Here is a 20,155-nt window from a genome sequence, read left to right as displayed (position 1 = left end):
CCTTCAGATATTTATACACATGACAAGATCCCCTTGAGCTTTCTCTTCTCCAGGCTGAACCATCCCAGCTCTCTCAGCCTCTCCTCGTATGAGAGATGCTACATCCCTGAACCATCTTAGCGGCCGTTCGCTGGACTTGTTCCAGTAAATCCTTGTCTTTCTTGTACTGAGGAGCCCAGAACTGGGCACAGTACTCCAGATGTGGCCTCACCAGTGCTGAGTAGAGGGGAAGGATCATTTCCCTTGGATAAGAGACAGCCCCCAGGTACCACACCATTTTGGAAAGAAGACTCCCCAAGGCAGAAGCAATTTTACCCACTGCACTGTGCCTGGACAGACAAGGTACCCCTTCTGCCTCTGACCTGATCCTCTCCTCTTGCCACTAGAGGAATTAAATTACTGTTATTCCCTACTCAGTAGTGTAATAGGATATGGTCAAGAAATACTGGGGAAGGGGGTAATAAAAGCTGTATTATTATCCAGGTGCAGAAATGAAATAAAATTATTCATTTGAAAATGCCCCAAACTCACATAACTGTGGAATTTCAAGTATAGCAAACAAAGCCATTGTGCATCCTATGCATGCAGAGTATTCTAGCCACTGCACGTCCTGTGTATGCAGAGTAATCTACAGTCTTTATTCTCTAGACATTAGGGCAGTTACAAAGACTAATTACAGAAGAAAGTGACAGAGGGTTTCACATTTTGTGCACTACCCACGTCACTTTGATGCCTCCTGACATCTTCACTCTTCCTCTTCGATCTTCTTGCTGTGAAACTCCCGGCTCTTGGCTCGGAGCTTGTTGACCTGTGACTCTGCAATGTCAGCCCGCTCCTCGGCTTCCTCCAGCTCGTGCTGGATCTTGCGGAATTTGGAGAGGTTGACATTGGACAGCTCCTCCTGTAGGGGGAGAGGGAGGTGGTGGTGGTGGTGAAGAGCCCAGGGCAGGGGTTTGCAGTCCTCTTGCCACTGGGACTGAAGGAGCTGCAGTTGTTAGAGAAGGGGCAGAGCCTACACTCTCCATCCCCCACCTACCAATGCTTACTGATAGTCCTCACACAAACCTCCTCATCCTCCCTTACCTAGAACCCCACCACAGCAAGGTATCACATTGGCAAGGGGGATTTTTTTACTTGGTCTTGACATTTCTGTAGTTATTCTCTCACTGGTTTGGTGCCCAAGTACCATAGTGGTTTTATGAGGATGGCAAAGACCCTGAAGCCCTCCTCTGCTGACCAATAGCAGTTTCCAGGTTTCTTACATTCATCTCCTCAGCAGCTGTGCTGAACCTACAGAAAGTGACTCTCACCCCAGCTTGAGCAGTACTTACAGCCTCCTCAGCTTGTCTCTTGTAGGATTTCACTTTCATTTGCAGCTTGTCCACCAGGTCCTGGAGCCGGAGAATATTCTTCCGGTCTTCCTCAGACTAGTGCAGTTGGTAAGCAGGAAAGAGAGTGCATTGGTTTCCCCACCGCATGAGATTAACAATTCCCCTTCAGGATCACGGGCAGACATTTCTGACTTCCTGGGAAGAGGCTGTGTCAGCACAAAGAGGCCTCCTGCCTTACCTGGTAGGTCAGCTCCTTCACCCTCCTCTCGTATTTGCGCACACCCTTCACGGCTTCAGCACTGCGCTTCTGCTCAGAATCAACCTCCCCTTCCAGCTCCCGCACCTGCAATGAGAAGGTCATGCTTGGAATTCCCCAGTGGTGCCTCATGGCATGTGCTCTCTGATGCACAAACACCAGCCCTACGCACCCTGGCCTCCAGCTTCTGGATTTGCTTCTTGCCTCCTTTCAGGGCCAGCTGCTCAGCCTCATCCAGGCGGAGCTGCAGGTCCTTCACTGTCTGGTCCAAGTTCTTCTTCATCCTCTCCAGGTGGGCGCTGGTGTCCTGCTCCTTCTTCAGCTCTTCTGCCATCATGGCCGCCTGGAGAGCAAAGCAACAGTGTCAGTTTGGGGAGGGGAGACATGTTGGGGCAGAATCCATCCACCACTAGCAATGCAAGGAGCCCGCAACTCACATCTGTGATGGCCTTCTTGGCCTTCTCTTCAGCATTGCGGGCTTCCTGGATTGTCTCCTCCATTTCACTCTGAATTTGGGAAATGTCCACTTCCAGCTTCTTCTTGGTGTTGATCAAACTGGTGTTCTGTTGAACAACAAGAATATCCTTTTTTCCCATTTAGCTCCAAAGTGCAACACTCTTCAAACTTACGGTTATTATCAAGATATCTAATGCCAGCATGCTCCTTCGCATGAGTCACCTTGTCAGGTTATAAACAGCTAGTCAATAGAGAGCTGTAAATATTTTAAAAAGCAATTCTGTCTCCTCTTAATGAAATCATGCTCATTGAGCTCTAATCCAATTCCTGGCCTAAGGGTAACAATTTCAGCTCAGGTTAAGGTTCTTACCATAAGGGATAGTCTAAAGAATTTACATAGATGAAGAATTTCTTTTCCTGGAAAGGAAAAATCCTATGTCTCACAGGATGCATTTTGAAAGCAGTCATAATGGGGGAGTCATCATTAAGGTCAAGGCATTTAAATCTTCCCGTCATGATCATGAGGAAAATGCAAAGCAAAGTTAAGGTGGTATTTTTTTTTTTTTTAATCCCTGGAGAAAGTCTGTTTAACCCCCCAGACTAGCCTTTGACAATGAACTTCTGAAGAACCAGTCTCTCATTGTATCTTATTTACACAACAGTGACCTCCACCAGGGGCTGTTCGAGGTATTTTCACACAGGAATCTGACCTGAGTGTGGAGAAGTTGAACTCTCTCGCTTGCATCCATCAGTTCCTGCTCAGCCACTTTCCTCGACCGCTCCGTCTGCTCCAGGGCTGCCCGTAGCTCCTCAATTTCAGCCTGCAACAGGTTTGCTCTGCGCTCCACCATGGCCACCTGCTCCTTCAGGTCCTCCTGCGTCCTGAGAGCATCGTCCAGGTGTATCTGGGTATCCTGTAAAAGAGGCAGCAGAAATTAAGGCAATGCATCACTGATGGGCCATGACAATTACAATTATCTGTGTACTTATAATGCCAGTGCAGTATTACCCAAGCTAGATGCCTGCATGCACATATTTGGCTTAACATACCTTCAGCACTGCCTGTGTGTTCCTCAGGTTCTTTTGGGCCTCTGCAGCCACGCGGTTGGCATGGCTCAGCTGGATCTCCATTTCATTCAGGTCTCCCTCCATCTTCTTCTTCAGCCTCAGCGCTTCATTCCTGCTCCTGATCTCTGCATCCAGCGTGCTCTGCATGGACTCCACAACTCGCAGATGGTTTCTCTTCAGCTGGTCGATTTCCTCATCTTTTTCTGCTATCTTCCGGTCAATCTCAGACTTGACCTGGTTGAGCTCCAGCTGGAGGCGCAGGATCTTCCCTTCCTCATGTTCTAGGGAGGCCTGAAAAAGAACAAAAAGCACAGTATTAATGAAAGTGTATTTCCTAATGTTGTTCTCTCTGAAACTGGCACTTGTGCAACAAATGGGCACTATTTCTGTCTGTATGATGTGGAAACTGAGGCTGCAGCTTCAAACTCAACGGGGAGAAAGCAGTATCATATGCCTTACGGCCTCAAGCTATTATTTTTCACACTGTTTCTGAGGACTCCAGGACTGGAAACCAGTGATTATGGCCATTTACCTCGGCTTCCTCCAGAGCAGCCTGGATTTCAGATTTCTCCTGCTCAATCTGCTTCTTCACTTTCTCCAGCTCATGAATGGCCTTTCCTCCCTCTGCAATCTGCTCCGTCAGGTCAGCAATCTCCTCTGTAGGGACAGAGACAAATGGCAGGGTCAGGCACTGAGCAGCAGCAGAAATGTCCTGCCACAGGAAGGTGACACGCACCCTCGCAGCACTGCGGGCAAAGACCCATTTGGTGTGGTGGCTAGAGAAGCTTGCAAGAAAGCCCTGTGAGGAGCAGAGCGGCCGGGACTTACGCTGCAAGTTCTTGTTCTCCCGCTTCAGCGTCTCCAGGTGGTCCAAGGACTCCTCGTAGGCATTCTTCATCTTAAACAGCTCCGTGCTGAGAGAGCGAGACTCCTTCTGGGAGGCTTCCAGCTCAGCCTGCGTTTCCTCATACTTCTGCTTCCACTCTGCCAGGATCTGAAGAGCAACAGGGCCTGAGTATGGACATGGCAACCATGAGGGGATGCTCTGTCCCCACAGCACAAGGCTGGAGCCCAGGTTACCTTGTCGAAATTCTTCTGCTTCTTGTCCAGAGCTGCGCAGGCAGCGTTTGATCTTTCCACATCAATCATCAGGTCCTCCACTTCATTCTGCAGCCGCTGCTTTGTCTTTTCCAGGGAAGCACATTTGGCATTCACAGCTTCGACGTGTTCCTCTGCATCCTGCAGACGCTGTGCCAGCTTCTTCCTATGAAGTAGTAAGCACAGCTCCCAGTTAGGGAGCAAACGGGAGGCAGTTTTGTGCAGCCAGTGGGCTTTTCACAACAGCAGGCTTAGCCCTTTTCACTCTATGGCTGCTCTGCACACAGAGTGGAAGCCCTCTCCCAGGCAGTCATTGTATTCCCATGTCCAGTGTCCATGCTCTAGCAATGCCTCTGCCCTCTGTGCACACCAAGCATGGCTGGTGTCTCCTTTCTGTCTAAATGTCATTCCATTTTTGATATATCCAAAATAAATGCATCACGATTTAATTTCCCTCCCCCAAAGCACTGCCTTGTTTTTTTCCTGACAGTAGCACAGTGGTCTCTTAAGATATCCCTTGTTAGTTGTTGCAAGCCTTCCCCACAGTCCCCATATACTTGGCTTCCTCCAGCTCCTCCGTGCGCTGAATGGCATCTGTCTCATATTTGGTTCTCCACTGGGCCACTTCACTGTTGGCCTTGGACAGGGCGCGCTGCAGCTCACCCTTGGCTTCCTGCTCCTCTTCATATTGTTCCCGGAGCAAGTCACAGTCATGGCGAGCGGATTGCAAGGCATGGGCCAGGGCATTTTTGGCCTGGGAGGACAGATGAATTGGAACAAGGAGTGGGTACATCCTAGAAAATCTTTGGCAGTGTATGCATTTAACACTGAAATATGACCACAAAGAAAGTGCACATGTTTACACCTGTGAAATGACAGATTTAAGGCTGGAAGGCACAATCCACTATATATTCTCGCTGCATCAGCAATAATGGACTCCCAGCATGGTTTGTGCTAAATAGACCCTGTGAAATTAAGCATCCTTTCAGCTGCAAGGAAAAGTTGTAGGAAAAGTCATCACCTTTATTTCTTCCTCTAAGTGTCTCTTCAGTTCCTCAATCTGTTGAGTAAATGCCTGCTTTCCTCTAGACAGTTGAGAAATCAGAGCATCTTTCTCCTCCACCTGGCGTGAATATTCACCTGGGAAAGTATATAGAAAAGAAATATGTTAATTGCCATTTATGACCAGAATGAACTTTTTTTGGGATGCTATCCCTGTTCCACATCAGAGATGCTCTCTCACCAGTTTCTGTCTGTAGACGAGCTCTTTGAGCGTTGAGGTCATTGATCATACGCTGATGCTCCTCTTCCTTTGTCTTAATCTCACTCAGCTGGTCTTCCAGAGTGCGGCACATCTTCTCTAAATTTGCCTATGTGTACAACATGAAGAATGAAAGAGCGTTAATACTCAGACTTTTCCTTACCAGCAGGATTCTCATAAGACAAAGTGTGGCCAGAAGGCCCGTGCTACCTATTACATGCTACATACTGCTTGCTGGGGTTATGTTCTTAGAAATACAGTTAGAGACAGAGAGGTATACTGTAACCTGACCATATTTTAAAAAGATATGATAAAAAAAAATTTATTTTCAAATTATTTTCGATTAGTGTTTTTGTACCTTGGCTTTGGAGACGGACTCCATGTTGCTGGCCAAGTCGTCAATCTCCATCTTCAGCTCACTCTTCTCCTTCTCCAGCTTCTGCTTGACGCGCTGAAGGTTGTCGATTTGCTCCCCAAGCTCAGCCGTGCTGTCCGCATGCTTCTTCCGCAGGGCGGCAGCTGTGGCTTCATGCTGCAGAGTGGCCTCCTCGAGGTCCCGGCGCATCTTCTGAAATTCTGCCTCACGCTTCTTGTTCATATCGATCTGAGCTGCCGTAGCTCCCCCTGCTTCTTCCAGGCGCTCACTGATCTCCTCTAGCTCCCTGGAGAGGTCAGCCCGATGCTTCTCTGCTTTGGCCCGAGAGGTCCGCTCGGCCTCGATTTCCTCCTCCAGTTCCTCAATACGGGCCTGGGGAACATTAGGCACCATTCACACCCACGCCCTGCTCCTACCCGACCTCTTTCAGAATGAGGGAAGGGACAGAACAAAGACTCGCCTGCAGCTCCTTGATCTTCTTCTGTAATTGCATGCCCAGGGCTTGCTCATCCTCGATCTTGCTCTGGATCTGGCTGATTTCAAAGTCTTTCCTTTGCGCAAAGCAAACTGTGTTAGAGTCCAACAATAAACGTATGTGCACCTGAACAGTGCAAAGGTGCCCCGCAACCACACTTACTTCTTCAGTTTCTCATCCAGCTGCTGCTTATCATTTTCCAAATCCATTATGGTATCATGAGCCAGCTTCAGGTCACCCTCGAGTTTCCTCTTGGCTCTCTCAAGGTCCATGCGCAGTTTCTTCTCTTGCTCCAGGGACCCTTCAAGCTAAACAGAAGAAGGCCGTGAATGCTCTGCCTGCCAGCTCTAACTCTATAACAGCTTTGATCTCCCCACATGCACATGTGCTTACATCATCCACTTGCTGCTCCAGCTTGGTTTTAGCTTTGGTCAGCGTATTGACTTTGTCCTCTTCTGCCTGCAGGTCATCCAGTGTCTGCTGGTGGGCCTCTTGGAGGGCTTTCTTCTCTTTTGTCAGCTTGGCAATGGTCTCGTCCAGGGCTGCCATCTCCTCAGTGAGGTTTTTGACCTGTGAGAAGAAGGGAGCAGGCGGTAATTAAAGGAAGTAGCTACAAACGTGCTGTACCAGCACAGCATTGATTTCTGGAGTGTGAGTGACAAGTTCTCTGTTGTACCTTGTTTTCGGTGGCATGCTTTTCCTTCTCAACCTTAGCCAGTGTTAACTCCAGGTCATCAATATCTTTCTTCAGCTCTGAGCATTCATCCTCCAGTTTCCTCTTCTTGGCTGTCAGCTCAGCATTGATTTCCTCCTCATCCTCCGCCCTTTCTGTCACTTCCTTAACTTTAGCTTCGAGCTGGATTTTGGTTTTGATCAGCTGGTCACATCTTTCCTCAGCATCAGCTAAAGCATCGGCTTCCTGTTGGATAAATGTAGTTTTGTTTGAAAAATTACAGCTTTAGCAGTGAATATAACATGATATATTATGCTGAAAGAATATGTGTGCAACAGTAAGACCCGTGGGATTTCTTTTGGGGAAATGGTTATTGCACAACCTCATTACAAATTCACAATGAGTTTTCATTCAGTTTTATTTTTTCCAACCTTTCACATCATCAGATACTGTGCCTAGCTCCATTATGTTTATCTGAGGTGTGTTACTGGTTTATGTGGATGTAGTTGATATTGTTCATTTGAAAATGATTGTATTTTATAATGTGCCATTTTCAAAATTATTTGGAGTTTCTGTAATGTAAATAATCTCACTTTGGTCATCCATCGTTGAGAAAATATGTTTGAAATTTAATGGGTGATTTTCTAATGTGTTATAAGTGGCCTTCTTTGCAGACACTGAGAATGTAACTGAGTTTCACATCTCTAAATGAGTGTGCCTGTTTGGAGATTTGGATATCTGAACTCCCATTAATCAGTGGATACCTAGTCAATACAATCAGTGGACATTATCGAGATTCACCTAACTCTGAATAGACACTTGGAGCTCAAGGGCATTGCCTAAATGTTGCCTGTAATTTTGAGATGCTAAATGGCATTGGAGACATACACACAGGGCTGGCACTTATGTCATGAGACATGCTGGGCACTGTGCCTTCCTGGATTAGTAGCTGCAGGAGGACAGCTGAGATACCCTGCGTCATAAGAAATGGCAGTAAGCTTTTTATGTAGGAAACTGAATTAAAATAGAGTGGTCAACTGAATCACTGTCCCCACTTCATAAACTGTATTTACTTTGCAGTGACTATAATGGTACCTTATACTGTAAGCTCACATGGACACATGTACATGTAGGCACTAAGAGTAAGGCTTAAAAGTCATTCTCAAGTTGAACCCTGCTTTGCAATGGTGACACTGAGGGCCCAAAGCAGGTGGCCTGAATTTTACTTGTAGTCACATATAATTCAGCTTAGAGTATTTTGCAAGGCAGGTTAGGGTGCAGTTTGAGAGTTCTCTTCTAAGAAAGAAGAGTTAGATCTTATTCACTCATTTTCCCCTATAAAAAAATAAACTCATGATACTCACAGCTTGCACTTGGAGCTGCAGATCATTTTTCTCCTGCATCAGCTTTACCATTTTCTCCTCCAGCTCCTTCCTCTTTGCCTCAGACTTCGCAAGCTCCTCCTTGGTTTTCTCAAACTCTTCCTTCATGTTGGCCATCTCCTTCTCGGATTCTGCACTCTTCAGCAAGGGCTTGATCTTGAAGAACAGCTTCATCCAGGGCCAGTGCTTGACATTCATGAATGCACGAACATTGTACTGGATGCAGAAGATGGACTCCCTGAAACATAATTAGAATGTACATTGAATATTTTGGGTGTGAATGGTGTAGACACTTTCTCCAAAGTCCAGGTATTATTTGCATTTGAGAAATGTCTACCTCCTCTCCACCATTCTCTGGTACTCCACTCTCATCAGGAAGCCCCTGCACCTGGCCTGTGTGCGAGTGATGAGCTGTGCCAGCTTCTCATCTCTCATCTCCTCCAGGAGTCCCAGCAGCCCAGCTTTGAAGAACACCTTGAGAAAGGGAATATTGCAGCACATCACTGTCAGGTAGTGCAAAGCACAGACCCACAGTACGTGAGTCAAGGAGTGATTGTACCTTGGTGTGACCAAATTTGTACTGGGTGTGGTCCACGTCAATGGAGCCAAGGAGCTTCTCAGAAGCCTTCTTGCTGTCAATGAACTGTCCCTCTGGGATAGCACTTGCATTAAGCACCTTGTACCTGTGAAAAGAGAAGGAGGAAGATATGGCTGTTCTTCCCAACCAGCGCATGGTGGCTACTGTCTATTCTGGGCAATAGAGCCCAGCCAGACTGAACCTACAAGGTACTTGACATTGGTTGTAATGATGCCAAAAGGTGGAGCTCTCTTACCTCTGTTTAAAGTCTGCGTAGAGGACTCTGCTGGGGAATCCTTTCCTGCAGATTCTGATCCCTTCCAGCACACCATTACACCGCAGCTGGTGCAGCACTAGTTCATGCTCCATGGCACCTAGCAGTTGAGAGCACAAATGAAAACCATAGGTTCCAGGGCAGAGGGTAACGGCTGTATCGCGTCTCTTTGTGCATGAGCTTCTTACCAGGTGTTTTTGTTTCATTTGGGATGATGCAACGGACAAAATGGGGGTGAGTGCTCCGCAGGTTGGTCATCAGCTTGTTTAAGTTCTCCTGTGGGATCATATGTACCAGTTTAGATTAACAAATTTTACTTCTGCATACTCAACCTCTAGATATCAGGATACTAATATAATGAGTTTACACAGACAGAATCTTAGGAGAAAGTAGCAATCAAATCCAAAATTTATATTTAAGCAAAGCTTCTTTGTTTTTTATGTATTCTTATTAAACGAAAGTTTAAAATTCTATAGCTTAGTCTGGAAACGAAATGCTACCGTATCAAAATTTTAGCATAAGCCTTCCTATGATTAATACTTACATAATGTCCCAGCTTCTCAAAAAATTTTTTCACATAGAACAAAAGTGTTCTTTTGAAAGAGATTCAGGGGATTAGCTAAAGAATGGTTGAAACATATCCTAAATTTGAGCAGAAAAATAAGAGAAAAAGGGAATGAATATCTCCTGCTCACTCTATACTTATTACTGGTTCATCATAAAATCAAAGTCAGGAGAATAATGAGAGTTCAGATAGCTCAGATTCCAAATTATGTTCATGTCACTTTACAGATAATAAAATTCATACTGTACCCGGAAAAGAGCTGAGACAGTCTGGAAAGAAGAACCCTTCTTCTTACCACCCTTCTTACCACCACCACCACCACCACTAGCCTCTGCAAAAAGAAAAAAAATAATTAATGTTAGCTTTTTTTGGTTCATCTTTATATATCATGAATTTGGGAATGTATGAATTTTAGAAAACTAGCCTGCTTCTGCTCCTCCATAGGAGGCAAAGAGTAAGGCCAGTGTCTTCACAGATGATTTCTGGTACAGCCCAATGACAGTTTCATTCAGCGGGTCCTTGTTCTTCTCAAGCCAACCAGTGATGTTGTAGTCCACCGTGCCAGCATAGTGCACCAGGGAGAAGTGGGCCTCAGCCTTGCCTTTGGCAGGCTTGGGCTTCTGGAAGTTGCTGGACTTGCCCAGATGCTGGTCATAGAGCTTGTTCTTGAAAGAGGTGTCAGTTGCCTTGGGGAACATGCACTCCTCTTCCAGGATGGAGAAGATGCCCATGGGCTGGAAGACATTACAGTACAGAAGATAGTGCCTCTAAGATAATATATTGATCAGTTGGTCAGAAGGGGAATACAATAAAAGACAGGAAGCTGAGAAACAAAGCAGCAGCCTTGTTCTGAAGAACATTTCCTTCTAAAAAATGAGTTTTAAGGAGTTAACATTCATCTGTTTGACTCTAATTTTGGTGCTATGATTCAGACAAATTTTTTTTTTTTAAGCCAAAAGCCACATTAAAAAATCAGGGAGAAAAACTGTGATTATATTTTAAAATGTCTTTCACAATGGTGTCCATTGTATATTTACTACAATTTAGTACTTTTAACCAGATCCCTAAATTCTACTGCACTACAGGAAATCTCTTTCACTATCTTGCATTCAAAGACAGGCACAGGCTATACTGGCCTATAGTTATTTTAATAGGAACCATCAAGAAAAAAATCTGTTGTCCAGATCACTTTGTTCCAGAATCTTATGAAAATGTTCATTTTATATTGGGAACTCATGTATGTTTCTGAAAAAAATGTCCTTCAATAAAGCAGGCTCAAGTATCTTTCATACAGATACATTTTTTGAGGAATTGCTTCCATAGTCATTTGTGGACTTATAATATATGTAATGTGTGGACTGTAATATCTCTAATGTTTAATAAGCAAAAGCACAGGTTAAGAGATGTTTCAGTAACTAAGGCTGATTGTATGAAACTAACCACGGAAGAGATTTTTTTTTCCTTTAAATAGCTTTTTTCCTTCAGCAGTAACAAGTTCCTGGAAATACAGGACATTTTGAATTAGAAATTTACCTTCTCAATGAGCTCAATGCAGGCAGCCAGGTCCATCCCAAAGTCAATGAATGTCCATTCAATTCCTTCCTTCTTGTATTCCTCCTGCTCCAGCACAAACATGTGGTGGTTGAAGAACTGTTGCAGTTTCTCATTGGTGAAATTGATGCACAGCTGCTCCAGGCTGTTAAACTTTTCAATGCAAAAAGAGAGACACCCATTGTCAAGATGCACAATTGCCAGGGTTTTCTTGATCATTCTTAACCTTCTATACACCTTCCTACTTAAAACACAATTGTATTATCAGCACTGCATCATAGCAGGACCTATACGCAGCTCCCCAATGAAGTGCCTATTTAAAAGAAGAAGAAAATTTTCCCAGAGCAGATATTCCCAGTGAATCTTCTAAAATTCATAGGATACTATGAAGTTTCTTTGTTCAGCCAACATGATGACTTGATGCCCTGACCTTCATTTTCAAATACTTGTCCTCTCTGATCAAGTATTTATTCACTCATTTCTTGGTCCATTAAACAATTTCCACATCTTCAGCCTATTATGTTTTTGTCACTGGGTGTCCAAGTCCCTGTTCAACTCCTAAAGCTCTTATATCAGCTGATTGTAATTATTTTTTAATATAATTAGCACTAAGCTCAAACTCTTAAAATATTACAGCATGTAAAATTGTAATTGATACTTCTACACAAAAAAACTTAACTCTGTCTTTGTGCTAAGGAGGCCTCAGAGGATTTTGCTCTGTGCTACAAAAGAAAATGAAGGATTTTTTTTTTCCAGAAAATTGCAAATGATTAGCTGTTAAATCTTCAGAAAAATATAACTTGGTAGTCCTCTGATGTTTTAATTTCCCTTTCCAAGAGCTGCTCTCAAACCCATATTCCTTACATCAAAGATCTCAAAGCCAGCAATGTCCAGGACACCAATGAAGTACTGTCTGGGTTGTTTGGTATCCAGCTGTTGGTTGATGCGAACAACCATCCACAAGAACATCTTCTCATAGACTGCCTTTGCCAGAGCACCCACTGCATTGTTGACCTAAAACAAAGAAGAAAGGAGAAAAAGAAAAATAAGTAGCAAGACAGTAAGGAATACAAGCCACAGGTTCCCAGTCACACAAGGTGTTTCTTACCTGCTGCACGGTTTGACCTTTGGTCACATATTCATTCCCGACCTTGACTCGGGGGTAGCACAGGGCCTTGAGCAGGTCGGCTGAGTTCAGACCCATCAGGTAGGCAGCCTTGTCAGCAACTAAGTACAGGGACAATGAGATAAAAAAGTCAAGGTCAAGAAGACATGGAGCATATTCAGTGAGCAACTCTTTCCAAAGCAATTGAAACATTGAATGTCTAGTGATGAAATTCTGCTTACTCAATCTTGGAGGAAGTATGGCAGTGATGAAAACAAAACTCATCTTTGTTTTGAAAATTTTTCACAGCAGGACACCTAAATGGTATTTTTATATTTGAAAAATGTCACCATAAGTATCTGGAAATAAATTATTTATTATAAATTCCTCCTGAAAGCTGAAGTTTGTCACCCAGGCACCAAAACACCAAAATGATAGCAGGAAGGTTGCCTGAGTGTATTCCAAAATATGTATTTAAGTACTTGGGCTCCCTGCACATTACTTTGGGAGCAGGTACAACATTGAAAGAAAGGGCTTTCTGAAATTAGAGGTACCACAGTGTGGCTGGTAGTAAATGCTCAGCAGAGATATGTCTCTGAAATTTGCCCCTCTGTGGAGATTTATTGTTATACTCAAACAAACCATAAGCATATTCATTCATTCAAGATCAAAACCCAAAATCAAGTCCTGAAGTTAGCTATTTAAGAGAATTCTTTGGAAGAAGTAGGCCAGGTGAGTCATTTTAAAACATCATGCATCACTGTTCACTTCTTATGTAACATTCGGTTGATTAAGTAGTCAACTGAGAAGCAGATTTCTTCATTAGACTAGTGTACCTTAGCTTCCTATAGACTGATGGTCAGAGAATTCAACTATGTGGTGATTTTTATGGGTTTTAGTCTCCTAAAGAAAGAAAGAAGTTGAAGAAAAGTTCCCCTTTACCTGGGCAAAATCCCTAATATGTGGTGTATGAAAGAGAAGTTGTGACACTGAATTTGTTGCCTCAGTTTCCTTTAAAAAGCAACTGCAAAAATATTTTCTGAAAATCTTTCTCTTCTCAGTGGGTCTCAGGATTCTAATGAGCACAGCAAGTAAGCTGTATTATTCAAAGCTTTGGATAAATGTCCAGGGTAGAACTATGGACACATGTTCAATTTATACTTGAAGTATAAAGACTAAGTACTATTTGAAAAAAAAGGTATATTTTGCTTGGAGGTTTTGTGCTGGCTCCACCTAAACACTCTTTACACATTTCAAGTCTTCTCATCCTTCATCTCCAAAGACAAAATTATTGCTACTAAGAGACGAACAGCAGACTTTGCTAATACCTTCTGTGCCATCTGGCTCTGCTTGCTCCTCTCGTTGTTTCTGCTTGAACTTCAAGTTCCCGTAGTGCATGACAGCCCCTGTCAGCTTGTAAATGGCCACTTTTTCATCAGCAGTGAAGCCCAGGATATCAATGGCACTCTGCAATAGAAACAGTAAAATAAAAGCTTTGTCTGGAGAGATGACAATAGAAACAGTGTATATGAGTGTTACTCACATCTGTAGCCATCAGTTCTTCCTGGTCATTGATGCTGGGAACAGTGATCTCACCCTGACTCACAAAGTGGTAGTCATACGGGTTGGTTGTAATAAGGAGCATGTCTGAATGCAAGAAGAGGAATCATGCAGGATTAGTTTAGTCAACCAGGTAGTAGTGTGAGCTGATGCTCAGTGATCTTCCAAAAAAGTTAGTGATCCTTCCTACCAATGAGCTCTGGCTTCTTGTTGGACATGATCTGATAAAATATGTGGTAGCTTCTTTCCGCCTTGAGCTGGAAAGTGACTCTGGACTTCTCCAGCAAGTCTAGGGGAAAAATATAATTAGAAACATGAAGAAACAGCAAAAGAGAAAGTAGGGAGAAGACACAAAGAAAAGCAGGGAAGGCAGGATAGATGGCTGGGTGAATAGATATTGGATGGATGGATTGTGAAAAGTTCAGGAAAGTGTCTTACATGTTTCAATATCAGCAGAAGCCAGTTTTCCTGTGGCACCAAAGTGAATTCTGATGAATTTGCCCTTTAAGGGAAGAAAATTGTCTTAAAATTTACTTCATAAAAAGTGTATCTGAAATGGCGAGTTTTGCCATTTATTCTACTGGGCAGAAGATTTTATAAAGGAGATATTTTCTTAAGAGTCAGATAAATTACTACCATTAAGATAAAGTCTTTTACATTTTTGACCATGAAAATAGGCAACAGAGCCACAGCTGTATATTTCATTTATGTTGAATGAACAAATGGAAAGGAATGGGTGGATTTCATTAGGACATTTATATCTCATTCCATACTCTTCTAACTATATCCTGCATACAGAAAGCATTCATCCGAATGATATGAGAATATCCATTTAACCAGTTCAACTGCTTAAATCTCTCTTGGTATCAAATAATCAATTTTACTTCTGATTAATTAAATATCATATCAAGCAAAGATTGATCTGATATTCAGATAGCTCCTTCTTTCTTTCTTTCTTTTTCTTTCTTCCTCCCTCCCTCCCTCTCTTTCTTTCTTTCTGTTATAAATGGACAGAAATATATAATAATTGTTAACAAAAACATTGTTTCATACTGAAATGCATTATCAGAGAAGGAATGTGTGACCCGCTATTTAAATTTGCATCCCAATATAAAGCAAGTTAATTTTGTTTCATAGAATTATTGTTTTCAAAATCTGAAGATCTTGTAAACCCTAAGCTTGAACTACAGGAAATGATAGAGTGAACAGAGATGACTGTCACACACTTCTGTTTATTATTGTTCAGGAACCTTTTGGTTGAGCAACTTACAAAGCGTGAAGAGTTGTCATTCCTCACGGTCTTGGCATTTCCAAAGGCCTCCAGCAGGGGGTTGGCGCTGATGATTTGATCCTCAAGCGTTCCCTGCAACATGGTAAGTATTGTTAAGTATTTAACCCACGTGGCAATTACAGGCCAAGTGTTCAGTCCGCCCCCCCTACCTCACCTGCATTTTGCCAGACTGCTCCTCCTTCTTCTTATCCCCGCTAGCTGCAATTGTTGCAAAGTACTGGATGACACGCTTTGTGTTCACAGTCTTCCCTGCACCGGATTCTCCGCTGTGAAGGCAGAGAGAGAAGCAGAGAACGCATGGTCAGGCAGCAGGTCCCCTGGCACAGAGCAGCCCAGCGGGAACCCGAGCAGGCAATGTACGTACGTGATCAGGATTGACTGATTCTCGCGATCTGTGACAGAGACAGAAACAAAGGGCTTACTTAATATTCAATAAACAATACGAAAGAGTGAAAAGTAGTCAGGTAGCTTAAGGTGAATCAAAAGAATTGCCATTTTTTTCCATTTTTATAAAATTTTGATTGTTTTTAACAGAATTCAAATATATTAAGGAATTCCTGCTTTCATCCCTTTGTTTCATTTTGCGGCTGAGTACAGAACAGTGAAGTCTGTTGGGAGGGGTTTTATTTTTATTTTTTAATCTGTCTTTTGACTATTTCTCTGTAGCATCCCTGTAACTTTCCTAGGCAGCTGAAGTTTTTTGAATATAAAGATCTAAGAAAGAACGAAAAAGAAACAGAACACAAGTGATACATTTAGTCATCCTCTGTTCTCTTGCCCCCGAAGATGAAAGAGAAAAATAAAAAGAAGTCAGGGTAGAGAATCAAATATCAGTGTTTTAATAGTCATTCCATATCACAGTAGAAACTCTTTCAAAGCATAATGGAAATGTTCCACAGTGTCACTTCAATGACAATTAGGTTTTCACCAGAGTAGATAGGTGAGTTATATTCACCTGATTCCCCAAAACTACCAAAAGGCATGTGGCTTGTAAACATCTAATTTTTACTTCCTTTCACCAAATTCTACTTTACAGACATATGAGAAAATGACTTTCTCAAGAGCAAATGAGTGTAGAAGGGGCAGAAAATGAAAAGCAGAGAGGTTTATCCAAAATCCTGGGACCTCACAAAAGACTCCAGCATTTCAGCTTCCAAGATTGTTGGGAAACTGTGACAACAACCTGTCTGAAGCCAAAGGGAAAAAAGACAGTATGGTGGCTCAAGTATAAAGAGTAACTGACATACCAAGAACTACAGAGTTAATTTGGACTACTTTTAATCAATTCCAAAAACAAACAAAAAGTCTATACATGGGGCAGGGAGGGGAATGTTTTCTTCTGATTCAATTTGTCTATCAATTTCTCTTTGCTGTTTCAAAATCTATGCTTTCAGCCTGACTAAATAGGAAAAAAAAAAAGTGTAGAGGTGTGTTTCATTTAAAATAGAAAAACAATGGTGTAAAGATAGTAAAACTCACAATGATATGTACATATCGGAATGATGAAAGCTTTGAAAAAGTCATACCATATTCCTGGGACAGGATATCCATTCAAAAAATTTCAATCCCTCTGAGACAGACAGAGTCACTCACCAGTTAACATGAACTGATAGGCGTTGTCAGAAATGGAGAAGATGTGGGGAGGGGCCTCCTGGCGCTTTTTGCCTCGGTAGGCCAACACCACCTCCGGGTTGTACACCGGCAGCCACTTGTAGGGGTTGACAGTGACACAGAAGAGACCCGAGTAGGTCTGTAAAGAAGGGAGACAGCAAGTTGGCTTTCGCTTGGCTTAGCGTAGCAGTTCTTCCTAGCTAGTCGCAGGAGGACTGCTGCTGGTACTTACGTAGATCATCCAGGCTGCATAACGCTCTTTGAGGTTATACAGCACAGCGGGTTCATGGAGGTGGGTCATCATGGCCATGTCCTCGATTTTGTCATACTTGGGAGGGTTCATGGAGAAGACTTGATCTTCCTTCACGGTCAGAGTCTGACAAGGAAAAGGGAGATCCAAAAGTGTCAGCTAAAAGCCCAGAGTGGGAACTAAGTTTTGTCCTTAAGCTTTATTTTTCACTCACCTCTCCACCTTCACTCTTGACTGTGACCTTTCCTCCTTCTTTGCTCTGGATTGTCCCTTTCACAAAGGATTCCTTAGCATGTACCACAAAGACCGATGACTTGGCATCGAAAGGTCTGTTCTGGGCCTCGATTCTCTCCTTTTCAGACTTTCGGAGGTAAGGAGCTGCCTCCCCAAAGACAGCCATCTCAGAGTCTGAAGACATGGCTGCACTTTATTAGGGGCTTTCTAGAAGAAGACAATATGGGAAAAGAAAGATACCATATTAGTATCTTCATTAGTATGTTTTATCCTTCGGGGAAAATGTGAAAAATGTTTATTTGAAGTTTGTTGCGTTGAAGGTCCCCTGCACCAAAATCACCTTTGAAATAAGCTGTAGCCATTCAAGGTAATTAGGCATTGTACTGTGGAGAAAAAGAACCCCAATATTTTTTTCAATTACCTAGACTATCTCTGAAAGTTCACTTGAAACGATTATAATGTCATGGCTACAAATGAATGCCTTTCCAAGTAATAGTAATTCAGGAAGCTGGGCAGAAGGCTAGTATACTACAGTCTTGAGAGGCTTACAGACAATTTGCACACATGAATGACAGTTTCAATCTCTAAAACTTTACAGTTATGATAATATTATTTGCTAATTTTAGTGAAGTCTTGAATCCAGGTGTAAACATCTACACTGCATGGACTGGTGAGCATCTGTGAAAGGAGGAGTAATGCTGTTCCTGAACACACTGACACAGATCCTTTCCAGTTATTTCCTTTTATTTTTTTTAATGAATACAATAATAATAAAAAGAAGTTAAACACAAAGGTTCAAAGCTCAGCTCAGGAATTTCAAATTAAGAAGTCTAAAACCATTATTAGTCTCCCTAAGAAATGACTGCTTTCAGAAATGACAGTGGGCATCTCAGGAAAATATTTACTTATTTCTATGCCTTGTATTCATTTAGGTACCTAAAATTTACAACAACCCTTACAATCATGCTATACTGTACTAAAATGAGTTATCAACATAACAATTCTTTATTTCTCTTTGAAGGACCAGGCATCGCCTTACAGAAAGACGGACAACTGAAGCTTCCATTTTTTATGAAGTAGAGAATATGCAGAGTGGCAAGGGGAATCCAGCTGGAGTGCCACATTCTACAGAGATGACCACCCGAGTTTGGTTGCTCACATCACAGCTCTTTCTGCTCTAACTTCTTAGTAATTTAAGAGCAAATTTTGGACAAAATAATACATTAATTCACATGCTCCAAGATAAAATGTATGATTTTTTACTTTTCCTTCTTCTGCCCATCTCTGTCCAGTTATTTTGCTGTCATAGTAAAGATTTAAAGCCAGCATACCTCACTCTGTTAGATCAGTTAAACAGAAGTAGGGTATACCCCCATGAGGATTTTCTGGTCTGCCATCAGTGGTCAGAAACTTCAAACCCAGACACTTGAAAACCTCACTAGCCATGGGCATGCCACCATCAATCTACTGTAATCACATTGGGTTTGAATATAGGGTGAAACAGTGACTGCTCACTCGGCCATGCGAAAATTCCATCCAAAAAGGTCTTTCTCACTCCTCTCAGATTTAATAAATCAGGTTCTTACCTCTCGTGATACCAGGCAGGTGGCTTGCAGGCTGGCAGCTGGACAGTACTGTAAAATAAAAATGGCAACTCCCTACTTATTGCTGCACAGAATTCCAGAGTGAAAATACGCAGGTGTCTTGAAAGCAGATTTAAAACCTGAGCTGAGAAAAAGAGTCCTCTCCTGTAACTAAGTATCGGAGGCAGGAGGAAGGCAATGGAACATAAGAGCACCATCCCCTTTCTGCAAGCCTGCAGACCCCATACACTTACCTTGAAGCTTTCTGTGGAGACAGGGCAGACTTGTCACAGGGACATTTTATAGGATCTAGTCTGCAGATGCTGCAGATGCCTACTCTTTCTTCGGTCAAAACATTTTTGGCAAACCTTCTTTGGCAAAGCATTGTCTGGCAAACTGAACTAAGGACATAATTGTCATTTGACATGACTAGATATAATTAGAAAATTTTGATGTCTTACTGACTATATGAATACATCTCCTATAAATAATTTGACAAGGGTGTTAAGGAGGGAATCTGGACTAGTCAAGGCACTTAGAGAACTTGGATGCAGGACTTATGGATTCTATTGCTGGCTTTCCCACAGATTCACTGTATGACCCAGGGTGGATTGCTTGGTATGTCTGAGCTGCAACTATCCCAGCTGTACAATGGGGATGATAACATTTATCTTCCCCATTTGATGGTGTGAAGCTTGTAAGAAATGTTTAAGAGCAATACATTAATCAGGTCACTAAAAGGGAAATAAACATTACTAAAAGTATCTGGCCATTGCAGTGGTAAAATCCTGAAATTAAAAAGAGTAATCTGGGTTCCTCAGTATGATGGTGCTGGTGAAGGAGAGTCTCAGACATGGGGAGATAGTCAGCCAAGAGACAAAGATTTGTTTGCAGAAATGGGAGGCTGAAATCTAGCTGAACTTCTGGACTGGGGCCTCAGAGAGAGATGTGAGACAACTTCTGAGGTGTGAAGAAGAGCATGCATGCACTCATGCATACAGAGGATTGATCAGATGTGCACATCTCTACATTTCAAATTGCAAAAAAAGTGTGAGATTCACTAAGAAATGTTATTATGAGACTGTGCATGAATTCGTGCTAGCGAAGAGCTTATAAGGTATGCTGTGAGATAGATATGCAGGTCAGTGCAGGTGAGCAAGACACGCTCCCTTTGTTTC

The 20,155-nt window shown here is 42.7% G+C and overlaps 1 protein-coding gene across 1 annotated transcript; it reads right to left on the bottom strand.

Annotated features, from left to right (window-relative positions):
- Window positions 1–501: 501 nt before the first annotated feature.
- LOC106496871 (myosin heavy chain, skeletal muscle, adult) lies at window positions 502–17,578 on the bottom strand. Its single transcript, XM_067308337.1, has 38 exons — window positions 17,375–17,578; window positions 17,143–17,286; window positions 16,893–17,049; window positions 15,664–15,691; window positions 15,454–15,565; window positions 15,279–15,371; window positions 14,447–14,510; window positions 14,199–14,297; window positions 13,992–14,095; window positions 13,777–13,915; window positions 12,452–12,570; window positions 12,208–12,357; window positions 11,326–11,496; window positions 10,217–10,526; window positions 10,041–10,123; window positions 9,416–9,503; window positions 9,210–9,327; window positions 8,936–9,059; window positions 8,714–8,850; window positions 8,359–8,614; window positions 6,998–7,240; window positions 6,715–6,891; window positions 6,484–6,629; window positions 6,307–6,397; window positions 5,829–6,218; window positions 5,453–5,579; window positions 5,231–5,349; window positions 4,767–4,963; window positions 4,192–4,375; window positions 3,940–4,105; window positions 3,644–3,768; window positions 3,094–3,402; window positions 2,754–2,957; window positions 2,025–2,150; window positions 1,760–1,930; window positions 1,570–1,674; window positions 1,332–1,427; window positions 502–901 (listed from the first exon to the last, which is right to left on the bottom strand). The coding sequence occupies exons 1-38, from the start codon at window positions 17,576–17,578 to the stop codon at window positions 746–748; spliced, it is 5,832 nt and encodes a 1,943-aa protein (XP_067164438.1). The 3' UTR covers window positions 502–745.
- Between the last annotated feature and the right edge of the window lie 2,577 nt (window positions 17,579–20,155).

Source organism: Apteryx mantelli, chromosome 19 (genome assembly GCF_036417845.1).
Source record: "Apteryx mantelli isolate bAptMan1 chromosome 19, bAptMan1.hap1, whole genome shotgun sequence".
Classification (NCBI taxonomy): domain Eukaryota; kingdom Metazoa; phylum Chordata; class Aves; order Apterygiformes; family Apterygidae; genus Apteryx; species Apteryx mantelli.
This window is presented reverse-complemented; position numbering and strand designations above follow the sequence as displayed.